The sequence below is a fragment of the Psammomys obesus genome, unplaced genomic scaffold (genome assembly GCF_907164565.1).
Source record: "Psammomys obesus unplaced genomic scaffold, mPsaObe1.curated_primary_1811, whole genome shotgun sequence".
In the NCBI taxonomy this organism is placed as follows: domain Eukaryota; kingdom Metazoa; phylum Chordata; class Mammalia; order Rodentia; family Muridae; genus Psammomys; species Psammomys obesus.
The window spans coordinates 4,157,927-4,172,530 of record NW_026588368.1 but is presented as its reverse complement, the minus strand read 5'-3'; the positions used below and the strand labels follow the sequence as shown (position 1 = coordinate 4,172,530).

The window sequence follows — 14,604 nt, the reverse complement described above, 5'->3', positions numbered from 1 at the left end:
GTTCTGTCCAGGGTTACAGTGACATCAGCACTGCAGCCCATGGAGCCCCTTCATAAAGAAGGGGCTGACTACTTCCACGGCATCAATAAAGTAGGGTTGGGCATGGCAAGGTGGCCCTCAGGCAAAGACTGTTGAGGTGATGGTAAGAAGCCGCTCCGGCAGCTGGTCCTTCCCAAGATCTGGCATGCAGCCCTGGACCATGACAATTTATCCCTCTGGACTCTGTGAGGTCTCTCAATTCATAAATAAGGTGTCTTGTAAAGAGACCTGTCCAGGAGCTGAACACGGGGCCGAGGGACGCCACTCATGCTCCACCTTTTACACCCAGCAGCCTGACTCCCTTGGCTCTGCAAGGTGACACTCAGGTACTGGATGAAGCTGCTCTCAGCCACAGTATTCCCTGCTCTACCTGAGATTCAGGAGACTAAAGCTGCTGCTGGGGCAGAGACCCTCAAGTACAGGCTGACACCCTGAATTTGAGTTCTGGAAGGGGCATGGGAAGAGGACATTTACGTAGGAAGTTCAGTCGTGGGTGCCTAGAAAACCCTTCTGATCTGTTTCTTCCTGTGTTCTCGGAGAAGCTCTCTGGAAGGCAACTCTGTCCTGCCAAGGCGAGGAGGTATGCACCCCATCCTGGCTGTCCTGCAGGTGGCCATCTTTGATCTAAGTGAATTGGCCTTTAAGATGACTTACTACAGTGGATGATGGAGAATGTACCATTTTGTCAAACCAGATCACTGTAGCATTGGCCTAAAAAGGCTGCCTGATCTCTGACCTTGCTGGTCCTGGCTTGCTCTGCTGCTGCTTCTGTTTTACTTATTCATGTAAAAAACAGGGAAACTAATTTATGAAATAAAGCTATTTATTGTTGCAAATATGCTAAAAATTTTAAGAATGAAATTTATCTTTCCTTGGCTATAGAAGCAACTTTATAGATGAAATTACAGTTGTAAATGTTTTCCATTATTTTACTTTTTATTTATTTTTATCACCAAACCACATTTCCAGCCCTCACAGATTAATTTTAAAGACTGGTCATTGGCCAAATACATCACCCACCCCAGTGTTTAAGTGCTAGGGGTTCAACCAAGAGCCCTGTGTGTTAGCAAGTGCTCTACCATGAGGGCACATCCCCAGCCTAACACTGCTCCAATTTTAGTAGACGTGTTGCCAAAGGGATGCTGTTCTCCCTGACTGGGGACCACAGAACAGTGACCGTCTCTCTTGCCTCATTCTCCTCACAAGACTATAGAGGTGAATAATTATTGCCAAATAATTGATAGGTTCAGATGGTTCATAACTGTGCTGGATGACGTGGAAGGCGTCCCCTCCAGAGGCCAGCACAGCAGATGCAGGCCACAGCACAGTGCGCAGTGAGAAAGAGCAGAGGTCAGTCTTCTTTGGCCCACCTTTCTTCCACAGGGTGTGTGCCCTCCCACAGCAGAGGTGGTGTGCCAGCAGCCCCTTGCTGCTGGGAGGGATGAGCAAAGGCCAGAAGCTGTAAGGAAACCAGCCTCCTACCCCATTCCTCACCCCCAGCCTCCATTTAAAATTCTGCACGGAGAGGATAAGATTTGACTACAAAGCCCTAACCCAAAGATCTTCTTATGATCCAGGAATAACTAGCGCGGTGAAAACACAAAGCTTTCTTCGCTGTGGATGCTCAGCAGGAGCCGATGCCCACACGGCACTGTTTGGGGAGTGCAGGGCTCTGCTGCCTCCCTCTAGGACTGTGCTTATTATCTCTCTGCACACGACACAGCATCAGGACCGCTACAGAGCTTGGATTTTTGTCCTTCTGCCCCTATCCTCATGCGACCTCCCTTCCGGCACATTTTCCAGATGCGTCGTTTGAAAGCCGGGGCAGGCTGGTCCTGCTGTTTTGGTCCAAGGAAGTCGCCTGAACTGAGAAGTGTGAGTGTTGCTTCAGGCCTGGGCCACTGTTGACACAACGGTTACTTCTAAATGGAACCTAGACAGAAATGCCAACAGTGGCTCAGACCAAACATGCCAAAGGGAACTCTACAAATAAAAGGCTGACTTTCCTCTAAGTCCTCATTGCTTCCAAGTGTCCGACTGCTTAGTAGGTATCTTGTGGACTAACATTGCCCCCTGGTGGTTATTAAGTACCATGGCACACAAAGCCCAACACTGGGAAATTGCCTTCTTTAACCTTAGCTATTAATAAATAGATCCGAGAACATCCCTTCCCATGAGAGCCCGATTCTTTTTAAAATGGCCTCATGAATGTAGGAAAAATTTAATCTTACATGACCCCAGTCAAAACCATCTACCTACTTGATTTGTAGTGCCACATATACAGGAGTGTGTGATTTGTCAAAAACAAGGAACATCTCAAGATATTCGACAGTACAAAACATTTTACTTTGTATTAGTATACTTTGTTAAAAAAGCAGAAATGCATTTGGTTGCACCAGTTCACATGAAGGACCTGGAAAATCAATTCTCAAAGTCTTTGCTCTCAGGTCGTTGGTTACGTGGCTTTTCTCACGGCTGCTTGTGTCACACTCAGGAGATAGGCTTCATAGATTATGTTTAAGAAGTTGTCATCATTCTGGAAAATAAAGCCAATAGGCCCAGAGGACTGTTACTTGAGTAGCAGAACCAAGACTTCCTGCCTGCCTGAAGCTGAACTGGCCTTGGGTTCGGTGCCTTTCCTACTCTGCTGTTTGTGTGGACAGCTGGCAGGGCTGTCCCGTGAGTGTGGATGGAAAGGGGCAGGGGGCAAGGCTGGGCAGAGCTGCTGGATGTCACTGCCCCTATGGGAAGTTCATGTGTTCACAACACCCGGCACAGACAGTAGGCCCACCACTTGGGAGTCCAGCTGTGCTGTGTGCAGACTGGCCCGGGAGAGATGAGTCACAGTGCCTTGGCAACAGTGGAGGCGTCGGCTGGTCCCTCCTAAAAATCCTCCAGGTTGTGGTGATGTCTGTGCTCTGTTTCAGGCATTCACTGGGATCTTACCCACAGCGTGGCACCTTGGTACCTTACCAAAGCCACCCAAGTCAGCCTGGCCTTTCCCATGACCTGTGGGAAGTCTCTGGCCTTGGCAAGGAACAGTGGACAGGTGGTCTCGGAGCTCTTCTGTCTGACTAGGGTGGGGGGCAAACTCTGAATCCAAGCAGTGGCTCTCTTGATTCATGCACGAGGCTTTCCCCTCCCACTCAGATCTAACGAAGCCACTGCAGTCACCCACGCTCACCCTCCCAATTCACTCCCTCTCCATACCCGTCAGCGGCATTCTCATACCATGAACAGAGCTTTTCCTACAAAGATGCCCAGAGTAACTTTTAGCATCGTATCAGGAATACAAAATCCACAGCACAGGAAGTAGAGGGAACAGGACTAAGCCATCTAAGGCACAACATACAGCCTTGGGGTAATGTGATCAGAGTGGAAAGGCAAGAATCTTTAAAATCTAAGCTTATGTTCAGATTTTTTTATTGTTCTGCTATAGAAATTTGCAGATATTTGTTCTAAATTCTCATGAACTTATTGTGGATATTTCTATCTTAGTGTGTATTTAAGATGAGTGACATAAGTACGTTAGGAAGGCTCAGTCATACCAGACCGCCATTGTACTTCCTGGTAGATGCTCGGTTCCAGTCCCATCCTTTTCATTCTCTCTAAAATGTGATCTTAGAAATGTTCTCACTAATAGGGATTAAACATACACTGCAGAACCAGACATCCTCGAAGGCTGGCCTGCTCTCCTGCAGCCGTCACGTGATTACGCACAGCCTACCAACACTTTCATGACGGTTTAAGAAGAGTCCTAAACACGTTAGTTGAGGTGTCTGCTCCTGTGTACCCTTTCCAAAGCCTATCATTCACTCGGGAGAGTGCTCTGCTACACGGGCAGTCTAGTCTTGGAACACTAATTCACATGGTCCAAGAGGAGACGGGAACAGGGCAGCTTGGCTCAGTGCTAACAGCAGACCAAACAAAAGCCTGTTTCCTTGTCTGTAGAATCATACAAATAAGATGGCCTTATTTATTTATTTACACAGATTTACTTTGTGTATGTGTATGATGTGAGTGTGAGTATATGTGCAGGTGAGGACATGCCATGACGCCCATGTGGTCAGAAGACAACACTTGGGAATCTCTACTTCCATTATGTGGGTCATCAGGCTTGGTGGCAAGGACCTTTACCTGATCTTGTTGGTCCATATAGTAGGGTTTCCTGTACCATCAAGTGAATTCTTAAACGTAGAGTAGTACCCAGCACATAGTTCAGGATGGATTACTACCACGGTACAACAGGCACTCAAGGCCGGGGCTGACAAGGCGTCCTCTCAGTCCACCCTGTCTAAGCAGCAGGTTGCAGAACCACAGCTGACCTGTATTCACAGCAGTTGCAGCTGGTGTGGCTTAGGAATGCAGCTTGCCCAAATGGCTCTACGACTGTTCTCAATACTGAGCTCCCAGTGTCCTGACTAGCCAACCACTCATCACATGCTCCCTTCTTTTCTGGCTTCTGGGGCGAGGAGGCCTTACTCATTCCTCCAAGTCACAAATCCCTTGAAGGCTGAGACACCTCAGGCCACAGTAGTAGTCTGAATATCATCCAGTTAAGTGAGTTTAGAAGCTGTTGGAGGAGCGGGGTAGCACTCTGTGGAGTCCAAAGAGGCATCAGTCAACTCAGTCTGCCACGGTGCCCACCATTAGGCAACAGTCTTACCTGGATGAGGTTCAGCAGTGCCTCCTGGAGCTGCAGCCTGGTGAGGGGCCTGCTGGCCACGGTGGAGGAGTCCCAGTTCTGCAGGGGCAGAAGGAGGCTGGAGGAGGCAGCAGGAAGTTCTTGGCCTCCTAGGGGCATGAGCCCATTGTCAGCCTCCCTCAGTGGGGCACAGGTGGACTGTGTGAAAACCACAGGGGCGTGAGCAGGGGAGCCACTGCAGCAGGGACACACTGAAATGAGATGGCCTGCTCACAGCAAGGACATGCACACGAGGCAGGGCTAGGAAGCCGCCCCACAACGGAGCTCCAAAAATGAGGGCCAAGTTCACAATGGTGTTAGAGGGGTCCTCAGTGGAAATCACCCCCAGATCCCGTGGGTGGGGAAGGCTGACAGTCTGTTCCTGTTTCCCCCTCAGCGCTTTCCTCAGTGGTGACTACATAGCTCTGGAGCCACCTGCTGATGCCATGACCTCTGTGTATGGAACTAGGCCCTCGGGTGGGTGAGGACTTGTTTCTTAGGCAACACACGCTTAGGACTGCTGACTTTACCCAGCACTAGCTGTCCACTGCCCTGACCTGAGGTCCTGTCACCCATGGGAGTGGCAGTATGCTTGTCAGAAGCACACACAGCTCCCAACCCTGGCTCTTCAAGGAGACACCTCCCCTGTCACTAGGAAGAACTGTGATTTATGCGTTTGCCCCTTCTATTCCTTCTCTGATTATCTACAGAGAGTGGCAGTGTACTTCCTGGCAGATGCTCGGTTCCAGTTCCATCCTTTTCATTCTCTCTAAAACGTGATCTTAGAAATGTTCTCACTAATAGGAATTAAACATACACTGGAGAATCAGACATCCTCTTTTCCTGGCTGGTGTGGGGTGGGGAATGGGTGAGGGGTAGATCATGGGATAAAGAGCAAAGTCTGGGCACATGGGGCGTGGGACACTGTGACCCTTCTGTGTGCTGAGCCTACCTAATCCCTTGGCTGGCAGGTCTAAAAACCAAGTTTTCAAATGGCTTTCCCAATTATGCAAGTGACATTCTGAACTGGGTCTGACTGACTCCTACAGCTGCCATGTGTCTCTGGCTCAGGTAACAAAAAGGTATCTGATTCCTCAGCCTTAAAACACTCCAAAACTCGAGAGAAGGAAGCAGAGAAGTGGCAATTTAGAAGTGGCTATAATTTTATCATCACTCTCTTGGCATCTTTGGGGGCAGAAAATGGCCTAGAGGAAGACAGGCGGTTGTTTCTTTTAGCTTTCCCTATTTGATATCCCAAGGAGAGGTGTTGAGAGCTAAGGCTCCCAAAGGGAGGAGTCACAGCGTCAGGAAGAGCACAGCGTGGGCTGACAGAATGTACACTTTCCTTATTTGGTTCCTGACATTTGTGAGAACTAAAAACAAAGAATTGTGTATGCAGAAATTAAGTCTGATTATTAACCCTGACTTCCTGACTCCAAATCATCAAAGAGAAATGAAAAGCAGACATTTAAAAAGGGGTCAGTACTGCACTGCAGTGAGAGTGAGGACAAAGCCTCAGTTTGCATCAGAATGGATTTAATAAAAAAAAAAAAAAAAAGAACACCCTGACTTGGTTCACACTCACAAACATATCTCATGTGTGCCCAGGTGTTTTAAAAAGCGTGAACAATTTCTGAGGATCTACTGTGAGTTATGTGATAAAATATGTCAAAAGACCAAGTTTTATATATATAAATAAAATAAGTAGGGGGAACTTTCTGATCTTATCCTGTTTGGACCTTCAGATGTCACCACAGGCAGACAGTCAGCAGATCCTGGCTCCTCAATGTCCCAGTTGTTCATGGGTACAGACAACTACCTTTCCAGAAAGATACACTATTTCTAGAAATGACACTACGTTCCCTTCTCTGGCAGTCTGCGAGTGGTACACTTGTTCCTACCTAGTCTTCATAATATTGATCACCTAGAAGATGATAAAAACAACAGGATCTGTACTGTTATTTCTGTTTACTTCAAGAACCTACACGATTGCTGGCTGTAGAGATCCGGAGTGTGCTTTCTCACTACTGTGCAGTAAAGTGGCCACAGACATGTAAGAAGTACTCAAAATCACACAAGAGCCAACGAGCAAGCAACAATCAACCATGGGGTGGAAACCAAGAATCAGCCAGGTGTTTACACCCCAAAATGTCAGAGCCAACTGCCATGGGTCTTCTAGTCAAAAGCTAGGTATTTTTCCACATCTGGCCTGGTCTTCAGGCCTATGACAGGCTAAAGATTTAACTCTACAAACAAACTACCTCTAAATGGTGGAGGAGCGGCAGCCTGTGAACAGAGGGAAGCTTCCCTGTCCAGGCAGAAAGGCAAGGTGAAAGACAAAGAGACACAGCGAGGGGCCTTTGGGTAGCTGTTCTAAAAGGAAACCCAGCGGGACCCACGTTCCCTGTAGCACAGCAGCCAGCTGCAGATTCCTCGGCAATACTATGGCAGCGCTCTCCCCAGGACATATTTACCTGCAGAAGAGGAGCCCGTTTCTCCATGCCGGCTGTCGGGCTGACCCAGGCTTCTAAGGGCTTTTCTGTCCCTGAGCCCTGGACTGACACGGGGAACCTGGCTGCCAAGGCTGGCCGGGGGGCCACCTGCTGCTCCTGTTGGACTACCTGGAGCTTTCTTAGCAGCTCCTGAGTGGGGAGCAGACAGGGGCTGCTCTCCTGGCTGCCAGAGAGGGCCAGGGCTTGTACTGGTGGTGCACACTGCTCCTTCCTGAGCGCCTGAGGTCCTGGTGGAGGAGGTGGAAGGGGGCTACTGAAATACACCAGCTGTGACTGAGCCACGCTTTGGTCTGGAGCCACCTGAGTGGCCACAGCTGGGCTGGCAGGTGCACAGGGGTTATGCGCTGCCCCAGGGGCACCTTGAAGCTGCTCGAAAAGCTTGTGGCTTCTGCAAGCGCTCTGTGTGCAGTGGGCAGTCCCGCCAGTCCAGGGGGACCCCAGTTGGACAGGACCAGGAAGAATTCCTCCTGCAGGACCGGGGCTGCCGCTTTGACAGGGCCACCGTTCGTGGTGCTGTGGCAGGGGGTGCAGCCCTGTGCTCCCGACCATGAGTTTCTGGATGGCGGGGCATAGCTGCTTCTCCACGGGGAGTGAGAGCTTTCTGGGCTCCTTACAGGACAGGGAGCATGCAAGCCCGTGATGAATGGGAAGCTTCTCTTGCTGCTGCTGGTGGTGGTGGTGGTGATGGTGATGGTGGTGGGCGAAGGTATGAGAGGGTTTCGCAGTTTCCTGACAGGTATCTTTGTCTTGTTTCCCAAATAGTGCTGTCAAAGTTAAGTGTTGGGGCTCGGGGTCCAAGGTCTAGGGGAAAAAAAAAGATAACCAAAAATAGGTTCACATAGTTTGGTTATGGGGAGGGGGTGGCTGTGGAGCATACCTCAGCTAACTGATGGTTTCTTCTCTTCACAAAGGATCAGTGACAGGGGTGAAGTCTGCTAACTTGAAAAGCCTAAGGCCTTTGCGATGTCTAATATCTTCACAGCATTCTCCCCTCCCTGCCCCCAAGACTGCTGTTACACCACAGTATCTGGTCACTTGATAAGACATGCGTGTGATCCTTAAGGGGTCCACACCTCACAGATTTGGGTACAAAATTATGCTCTACAGGAGAAGATGGCACATACTTGATGGCAACCCATCTCTACAGCCAGGGTCCACCTAGGGATGCTGAGAACAGGACATGCTGAAAATGAGCTGGATGTAAGATCTCCAGGTTCTTGGTAGCTTTTCACAGAGTTACAGAGAGCCAAGGCCAGAAAGAAATGAGTATTTCAATCTAACGTGCAAGGACATTACACAATGCTTTGGTCCGGCTGTCACACTGCACCGTCCTCCTGCCCCTAAGCCCTTCTTCCTCCTGCACATTCTGCTTGAAAATACAAGTGCCATTCTAAAGCTAACGTATCTTGGTTTTTCTACTAAAATGAAATAAAAATTCTCTTGAAAAGCTAATTTAGAAAACATTATTTTTGAAAAATTCAAAACAAGATTTTTGTTAGTCAGTCATTTCATGTCTTTGGCTCATGCCCATTTTCAGAACCAATTTAAACTAATTCCTTGAAAAACACCTCTTACTTCGGAATGACTACGAGGAAAGAACACACTTCCTTTACAATCAATAGTGGGCCCTGCTAATCAGTGGATTTTGTCTCTGCTGTACTGTTTTGAATAGCACACAACACACAACACACACACACACACACACACACACACACACACACACACACACAGTAAATGCTACAGTCTCCAAGGAAGACTATGAGTGCTACAGGTACACAGTGCAACAAATCTGCTTTTCTCCATTGACCTTTGCTGTCCTTCAGCAGTGCCAGGCCCACCCCTGTGGTAGGTGGGCATAGCTCTTTGAGAACCCCAGAGAGGCCACAGACAAGAGCAGAGGGTTTCCAGTCACTCCAGGTTACATACTCAGACTGGGAGGTCTGGAGCTAGGAGCCTCAGATGAGAGAGAACACGTGGCATATGTCTTTCTGGGTCTGGGTTATCTCACTCAGTATTATCTTTTCTAGTTCTAGCCATTTACCGGCAGTTTTCATGATTTTACTTTTCTTTACAGCTGACCAGTATTCCATAGTGTATGCGCAGCACATTTTCATTATCCATTCATCAGTTGAAGGACGTTTAAGATGTTTCCATTTCCAGGCTTTTATGACTAGAGTGGCATGACACCGACGGAAGGCTTGCTGACATGGAAGGGGAGATCTCACAGGGCCTTGCTCCTGGACAAAAACTACAGGCAACTAAGGGATGCTGAGGGCAGGAGAAACAGTCCCCCTAAGGGAAGAGCACGCCAAGCGACTATCCCATACCAAATGGTTAGTCCTGAAAGCATGTACATGTGACTCACCTTGTACACATGTACTTAACAAATAAGCTGGACTGAACAAGTTGTATTATACAGTTTAGGAATACATAATATTTAGAAAATAAAGAAATAAGAGGCCATGAGTGAGAGAAGGCAAGGGGAGTTTACAATGGAAGGGGTGGAGGGAAGAAAGAAAAGGGCGAAGGGATCGTGTAATTATGTTTTAATTTCAAAAAAAATAAAAGTCTTTAAAAAGAAAACAAAACACGCAGAGGACTCCTACCTTGCTGGGCACGGGTTCTTGTAGCCTCTGGCTGCTGCCGGGTCTCACAGGGACGGGTTTGATAAGTTTAGGGTTGTCACAGATGGCAGAACAACTGGTTATCTGTTTTGGCTCAGAACAGGTCTTACACTGAAATGGAAAAACCCAAATATTTCATTTTTGATGGAAAAAAAAAGCTTTAGAGCCTTTGCACTGGCTCTTGCTTGTCTAACTGGCAAATGGCCATTTTAAAATAAGTTTTCATACATGAAGGATGATCTCTCCTTCCTTTCTGATGGGAACTGTATTTGGGTAGAAAACAACCACAAATTTATTTTGTGTGTGTAATTCAGTGCCCTGAAATACCACCACTATTGTCACCTAGCCCTGAGGACCCACATGCTCTTGGGTAGTTGGAAGGCTATGTGTTTGCTTAAGAAGACAGTTTTAAAACAACCAGTCTAATAGGTTTCAATAGAAAGTACTCACAGAATCAACACAGCTAGAGTAGAATACGGGAGGCTGCTAAAAATATCCAACCCAAGCACCTAAACTTTTGGGCTACAAACTAAAAAGTAAAAGCTGCCTTACACCTTTGATTTAAAAATTGCTAACATGGCTGGAGAGATGGCTCAGAGGTTAAGAATACCGCCTGTTCTTCCAAAGGTCCTGAGTTTAATTCCCAGCAACCACATGGTGGCTCATAACCATCCACAGTGAGATCTGGTGCTTCCTTCTGGTGTGCAGGCACACATGCAGGCAGATCACGGTATAAATAATAAATAATTAAATCTTTAAAAATTGCTAACACCATCTTTATTTAAAAGACGATTTCTTGCATAGGCAGAATAATTTAAAGAAAGTGTTCTGAGCCGCTCACTACAAACTAGAATGACGAGCCTCATCACTTCAAATACTGGCTCATTATCACCTGTTACTCTAACCAACCGTGCAATCTCTAACAGCAGGATTCTTTACAAAAGCCCCTAGCAATGACGCTGGGGTTTATTTTGTTAAAACATGCAATGCAACAGGGCCGTGTCCACTGCAGCCTCTCACTGCATCTGACTAAGCACGAGTGATAGGCACCATTTCCCATCTTGAGTGCCCACAGTTCTGAGCGGGCTTCCCAGCTTCTGGGGCACGGGCTCATGTGCACCAGTCTGTTAGGTCAACCACACTAAAGTCTAACTATGTTTTGCAAGAATTCTGCCAATTTTTGGCCATTAGGTATTAGTACGGAAAAGAGTGTGGATTTGCTTTTAAGTCATAAAGTGTTATTTTTGCATTCTTCTTAAGTGAGTGATAGTGATGGGTGGTGTCGCTGCCCTGGCCAACTGCCGTCTTCCTAAGAGCAGGGCAGGCAAGGCCATAAGGACAGTAAGATGTTGACTTAGAAAGCGCTGGCCTCACCCTTCTTTCCACTTTCAAGGTGGATGTTAATTCTACAGAATGACTTTATTTTAAGCAAACCAACAACAACAAAACAACAACAACAAAACAAACAAATAAATAGACTTTCCCCTACCTTTCCTATGCACTGAGAAGTAACTTCACCTCTTATTACACATCACTCCTTAGTCCTTTTTTCTTTTTCTTTTTTGGACAGAGTGTTACTACATAGCCCAGTCTGGACTCAAAATGACAACTCTCGTCGTTAGGGAAATGCTAATCAAAGTTACAATGGGACTTTACATCACCCCAGGTAGAGTGTGCATGCTCAAAAGGCCAAAGAGGGCTGGAGAGACGGCTCAAAGGCCAAGAGCACCTGTTGCTTCCAGAGGACCCAGGTTAGGTTCCTAACACTCACAGCCCTATTTCCAGGAAATCTGACTCCCTCTTCTGACTTCTGTGGGCATGAGGCATACATGTGATGATGCACATACCTAAAATAAAAAAAAATTTTTTTTTAAAAGGCAAAACCTAACAAAGTGTTGTTGGGGCTGTGGCACAACGGGAATCCTAGTACAATATTGCTGATAGTCTGTGTAGACCATTCCTATTGAAGTTCCTCAAAATCTAAAATAACTACTAGACCCGCCAATCAGATTGTGGGCATAAACTACAGGGTAGAAACCATTATGTCCAAGAGTCGACTGCACTTTTGTGCTTATTGCAGCAGCATTTATAAAAAGCAAGACATGGATCAATAAAATGTGTGACAGCAGATTGATGGATAAATAAAACACACACACACACACACACACACACACACACACACACGTGCATGCATGCACGCAAACACATGGGATATTTAATTTTCAAAAAAGAAGTAGTCCGGCCACTTGTGATCACATGGATAAAACTGGAGGATAATGTGTTCAGCCAATCCAGAACAGACACAAATCCCCTTCTATGTGGAACATAGAAAAGCAGAACTCACATGGGAGGGAGACTGGTAGCTATCAGAGGCCTGGGGGGACAGGCCACTGTGGGGATGTTTAAGACACCAGACAGGGTGGGAAACTCAAAGGATCCACTGCACACCACAGTGACTAACAGCTAATAATAGCATCTCTGAAAGATGCTGAGAGGAGACTTTAAGTGCTCTCACCACAAAAAATGCTAACTATATAAGGTAATATATACGCTAAGTAGCTTGATTTAGCCATTCCACAATATATATGTATCAAAACATCATGTTGTATGTCTTAATTTAAACAAATTTAACTTTTCAATTAAATTAAAAAATAATTTAAAAATAAAACTGAACTCCCCACCAAATTCCAGAGTCAGAAAAGTCTTTGTTTAATTCTTATCAAGAAACATGAAATTCTTTTCTAACATCTCTATGTCTTCTTAAACATGTCCAAAAATGGAGACGCGCTTCACAAGAACAACTCCAAGGGAAAGAATCCCGTGTTTTTTATGACTGTTTCCATTTCCCACTTCTTCATACCAGACCCATTTTGCTGATGGTCTGTACATTGTCTGAGCATGTCTGAACGCCTCCATGCACGTATGAGAGGTGACAGCACCCCCAAGACAAGGTCCGTGCACTGCAATTGATGCTAACAGGGGGAGGTCAGGCATGACTCGTGGTGGGAAGGATACGAAATGGACCTTGAAGGGCTGGTCTTGTTTGGATGGGTGGGGAAGGCACTTTCAGGAAGCAGATGTTAGTTTCAAATATTTATAGAATACCCTGAAGACCATGTTATGGAAAGCCTGAAGAGTCCAAGAGTTCATAAACCAACGAGAATGAAGACAGAGAAGACCATCAGTGTGAGGCCTATGAGATGGATAGCGGGAAAAATGGGTCTAGCAACCTGAGTTTAACCCTGGGATCTTTAATGACCTAAGTTTGTTCCTAGAACCCACAACCCACATGACAGGAGGAGAGATCTGGCATCTGAAAGACACCCTCTGACCTCCACATGTGAACTGTGGCTTGTTTGTGACTGCCCTCGAGTGCGTGCACACACACACACACACACACACACACACACACACACACACACACCCAATTAAATACCAGTGTTGAAGGCAGGTACTGGTGTCTGAGAACTTTAAAAGAAAAGATAGTAATAGTTCATTTTTGGTTGAATTTTGTCCATGCGGTCTCTCCCCTCATTACCATAATATCATACATTATTATACACTGAAGTAAATTTTCATTTATTGTAAACAGTTGACAAATTATAAGACCAATATTCCTACTAATAACAAGACTGCTGAATTAATTTGTTGTTCTTTTCATCCTTAAAGAATAATTTACAAAGACTGTTAAGTTTAAATACTGTGACTTGAAGTCATGATTTTTCTAATTATGCCATAATATAATATTCAGTTATATTTTCTTATTTTTTTACCCAGTTTCCAAATCCTAAGATTTTTTTTCCTTAATTTTATTTTATGTTTCCCATTTTTCTAGAGAACACTTCAATTTTTAGGGGACTTAACCCATTTCCTAGTTTTTAGGTATGAATATTCTCATTTGTTACAAAATTTTGTTTGTTTTTTTTTAATCTGCAAAATGGTAATTTTTCATATAGTTAAAATTAATTGGTTTTGAGTTTTAAGGCACAGTTAGGAAGATTTCTTTTTTTTTCCCTAGATTGCAAAGAGATACAAGTAAGTTTTCTTCTGGAACCTGAATCTTCTAATACATTTAGTTTGAATTCTGTACTTGTCCAAATGGGTACCAGTTGACTCAACACAGTTTATTTAAGAATCCATTCATATCACTGGCCTGAAACTGTTCTGTATTATATCATAAACTTGATCTGTAATCACATTTAATTCTGGCGTCACCTATCCTGTCGGCCTGTCTGGCTGCTATGTATGAGTGCCAACAATCTACGGTGGCCTACATGTTCATAACCAGAGTCTATCATCAAGTAAAGCCTGCTTCCTGGACCCCTACTCTAGCTCCTGCCAGTATTGCTGGTCAACATTACAGCGCTCCTACCCCACTACTCTTTCTTGTCTATAGTCAGCTTGTCCGTTCTCTGAAAAGGAGAAAAAGAAAACAGTGGCATTTACTTAGAAATCACCTTAACTTTATAGACTAAAAGAGAACTGACAACTTTACATTCAATATTCTTAAACCTTAGCTTACAGGATATTCAAATTCAAGTCTACTTTTATTGTTTTGTTTTGATTTATAGTGTTTTAAAGCACCTTTTATTTCTTCACTGGGGAGGGGTACCAGCACATGTGTAGAGGTCAGAAGAGGACAACTTGTGGGTCCCAGGGATCGAACTCAGGTCATGAGGCCTGGTGACAGATGCTCTTACCCACTGAGCCATGTTGCTGGGGCTCATGCTCTGGGTTTTTGAGA

At 45.7% G+C, this 14,604-nt stretch overlaps 1 protein-coding gene across 4 annotated transcripts in view; it reads right to left on the bottom strand.

The window, feature by feature from the left end:
• Positions 1-2,365: 2,365 nt before the first annotated feature.
• The window catches only part of Dcp1b (decapping mRNA 1B), a 38,642-nt gene continuing 26,403 nt past the window's right edge, over positions 2,366-14,604 (bottom strand). For 3 of the 4 annotated variants that reach the window (XM_055604275.1, XM_055604278.1, XM_055604276.1), the window contains 4 exons: positions 9,843-9,971; positions 7,198-8,037; positions 4,706-4,882; positions 2,366-2,575 (listed from right to left, as the gene is read on the bottom strand). In XM_055604275.1, the coding sequence (XP_055460250.1) occupies positions 2,495-2,575; positions 4,706-4,882; positions 7,198-8,037; positions 9,843-9,971 (1,227 nt within the window). In that variant the 3' untranslated portion in view covers positions 2,366-2,494. The remainder of the gene's footprint in view (positions 2,576-4,705; positions 4,883-7,197; positions 8,038-9,842; positions 9,972-14,604) is intronic. The other variant, XM_055604277.1, reaches the window with a different exon arrangement.